Below are 3,198 nucleotides of genomic sequence, written 5' to 3' on the forward strand. Positions count from 1 at the left end.
ACAAGCATAGAAAAAAGTTTGAAAGGAGATGTGCCAAGATGTTAACAATATTTATTTCTGGGTCACTGGCATTCCGGGTACTTTTTCTTCTTATTTTAGGAAATTTTCTTTGTGATAAAATATGTATTACTTTTATAATCAAAACGGCAATAAGGCTATTCCCATTTTTCAATCGCATGTTTTAAAGGAGAAACTGAAGGCAAAGGTAAACATGGAAGACAATTTAATTTTAACCAACAGGTGCCTCCTTACTGTAAGCAAATAGCGCACTCTGCACTCCCTCGGAATCCGGCAAGCCAAACACCACAGTTGTCCAACTGAACTTTCTAGTGCTTCATTGGACTGGTTCACCTACAAGAATACTGGGAAAAGAAGAGAAACTGATGAACGAGGTTTGAATTCCCGGTCTGCACAGAGTTACTTTGTAATTACATTACCTTTTCCAAAATATGATTTTTAAAGTTTTTATTTATTTATTTTGAGAGAGAGAGAGAGAGAGAGAGAGCGGGGAAAGGGTAGAGAGAGAAGGAGAGACAGAGAGAATCCCAAGTAGGCTTCACCCTGTCAGCACAGAGCCCGATGTGGGGCTCAAACTTACAAACCTCGAGGTCATGACCTGAGCCCAAACCAAGAGTTGGAGGCTCAACCGACTAAGCTGCTGGACACCCCCCGGGGATATGATTTTAGACAAAGCCTTCTTTTAATATGAACCACACGATTTCATTCAGACAAAATGCTTTGATGAATTGTGTAGTTGAGGTTGGAGGTAGATGTACAAGTATGGTCACGTGGCTTTTCTTCTTTTGGATGTATGTATGCACGAATTTCCACTGGGAAATCATTTTCACTCAAAAAGTAGAAACAGAACAGAGGTTCCACCTCTGGTTCTTTTTTTAAAAGATTGTGTTCTGAGGGAGTCTGGGGGCTCAGTCGGTTGAGTGTCCAACTCTTGATTTTGGCTTAGGTCATGATCCCAGGGTCATGGGGTCGAGCCTCACGTCAGGCTCTGGGCTGAGTGTGGAGCCTGCTTAAGACTCTCTCTCTTTGTCATGGGGTCCCAGGGTGGCTCAGTCAGTTAAGTGTCCAACTTCGGTTCTGGTCATGATCTCACAGTTTCTGAGTTTGAGCCCCATGTCGGGCTGTGGGCTGACAGCTCAGAGCCTAGAACCTGTTTGGGATTCTCTCTTTCTGATCCTTTGCTGCTCATGGCACGTACACACACTCTCTCTCTTTCAAAAAAAAAAAATTAAAAAAAGGTTTTATTTGAGGCACCTGGGTGGCTCAGTTGGTTAAGCGTCTGACTGCGGCTCAGGTCATGATGTCACGGCTCGTGAGTTCGAGCCCCGCATGGGGCTCTGTGATGACAGCTCGGAGCCTGGAGCCTACTTCGGGCTCTGTGTCTCCGTCTCTCTGCCCTCCCCCACATGTGCTCTGTTTCTCTCTTTCTCAAAACTAAAAATAAAACATTAAAAAAAAAGATTATCTTTCTCCCTCTGCCCCTGTCCCCCTGTCCCCTGCTTGTTATGTCTCTCTTTAAAAAAAAAATAATGATAATAACACAATAAAAATTTTCTTTTTGAGTCATCTCTATTGCCAAGGTGGGGCTGGAATTCACCAACCCAAAACAAAGACTTGCATGCTCTAATGACTGAGCCGGCCAGGCACCCATCTTCTTTTGTTGTTAAAGTATCTTTTAAAAAACTTACTAATCAGGGGCGCCTGGGTGGCTCAGTCAGTTAAGCATCCGACTTTTGATTTCTGCTTCGGCCACGATCTTATGGTTCATGTGTTCAAGACCTGCACCGGGACTCTGTGATGTCACTGTGGAGCCTGCTTGAGATTCTCTCTCTCCCTGCCCTCTCCCCCTGCTCCAGTACTGTTGCTTTCTCTCTCTCTCAAAAATAAACATTTGAAAAAAAGCTTACTAATCACAGGTGCCTGGGTGGCTCCGTCGGTTGAGTGTCGGACTCTTGATTTCGGCTCCGGTCGGTCGTGATCTCACGGTTTTTGTGATTGAGCCCTGGGCATCGGGCTGTGTGCTGACAACATGGAGCCTGCTTGAGATCCTCTCTCTCCCTCTCTCTCTGCCCCTCCCCCACTCACGCTGGCTTGCTCTCTCCCTCTCTCCCTCTCAAAGAAATAAGCATAAAAAAGTTTAAAAACCTTACTAATCAAGCAATACAATTTGTTGTGGAAAAGCCCGGGAAGTGCAGTTAGATGAAAAGAAACGTGAAAATCAGTAGCAGCTGCAATAGGAAACTAATCACAGCCGCCCATTCGCCGGCACAAGGAGGTGACCCATGTCTGATACTTTGGTGACATCCCTGGAAGCTTTTCTCCCCCTGTACATATAGATTTTAATAACAAATTGGTTTCAATTGTATATCCTCTGTCATAATCTGCTTTTTCCACTATAATATTTCCTGAATATGATTCCACGAGATTATCCTTAAGTTGTTTCTTTAACCAGGTAATGGACATCTAGTAAGGTTTTTAAACTTCTTTATGCTTATTTCCTTGAGACGGAGAGAGGGAGAGAGCAAGCCAGCGTGAGCGGGGGAGGGGCAGAGAGAGAGGGAGAGAGAGGATCTCAAGCAGGCTCTGTGCTATCAGCACGCAGCCCGAGGCCCAGGGCTCAATCACAAAAACTTCCTTATACACGGTTCTCTGATTTCCTCAGGCAACAAAGCATCTAGTTTAAGCCTCTTTACAGCTTCAGCTAGTGGTGTATAGGTGAGTATAGAGGATAAAGAGGCAGAGAGAAACTCTTTCCAATCCTTATGGTGAAATAGAGTTTTAAAAAATCAGTGTTGTTGAGATTCTACTATTCCTGGGGCTTCATGTGCCCTTTATGATCATAGACTCAAATCTTCCTTTATTTCTGTAACATGAAAACAAATTATACCTTGAGTGTCTTTTCCTGTTGTATTATTTTGCTTTGCCTTCTACGAAGAAATTAATTATGTGTCCCCTGCATATATTGTTTTTTTCCTTTAATCTTACTTTCTCTAAAGTATTTTATTTTTTATTAAAATTTTTTTCATCTTTATTTTTGAGAGAAAGAGAGAGACAGTGCAATATTTATTTATTTTCGAGAGAGAGAGAGAGAGAGAGAGAGAGCGTGAGTGGGGGAGGAACAGAGAGAGGGAGACACAGAATCAAAAGCAGGCTCCACGCTCTCAGCGGTCAGCACCGAGC

General features: G+C 43.5%; 1 protein-coding gene across 2 annotated transcripts in view; it reads right to left on the reverse strand.

The window, feature by feature from the left end:
- Window positions 1-206: 206 nt before the first annotated feature.
- The window catches only part of SMIM9 (small integral membrane protein 9), an 8,461-nt gene continuing 5,469 nt past the window's right edge, over window positions 207-3,198 (reverse strand). For both annotated transcript variants that reach the window (XM_040467126.1, XM_040467125.1), the window contains exon 4: window positions 207-362. In XM_040467126.1, coding sequence (XP_040323060.1) covers window positions 335-362 — 28 coding nt within the window. In that variant the 3' untranslated portion in view covers window positions 207-334. The remainder of the gene's footprint in view (window positions 363-3,198) is intronic.

The sequence above is a fragment of the Herpailurus yagouaroundi genome, unplaced genomic scaffold (genome assembly GCF_014898765.1).
Source record: "Herpailurus yagouaroundi ecotype Mexico unplaced genomic scaffold, PumYag 67209, whole genome shotgun sequence".
Lineage (NCBI taxonomy): Eukaryota > Metazoa > Chordata > Mammalia > Carnivora > Felidae > Herpailurus > Herpailurus yagouaroundi.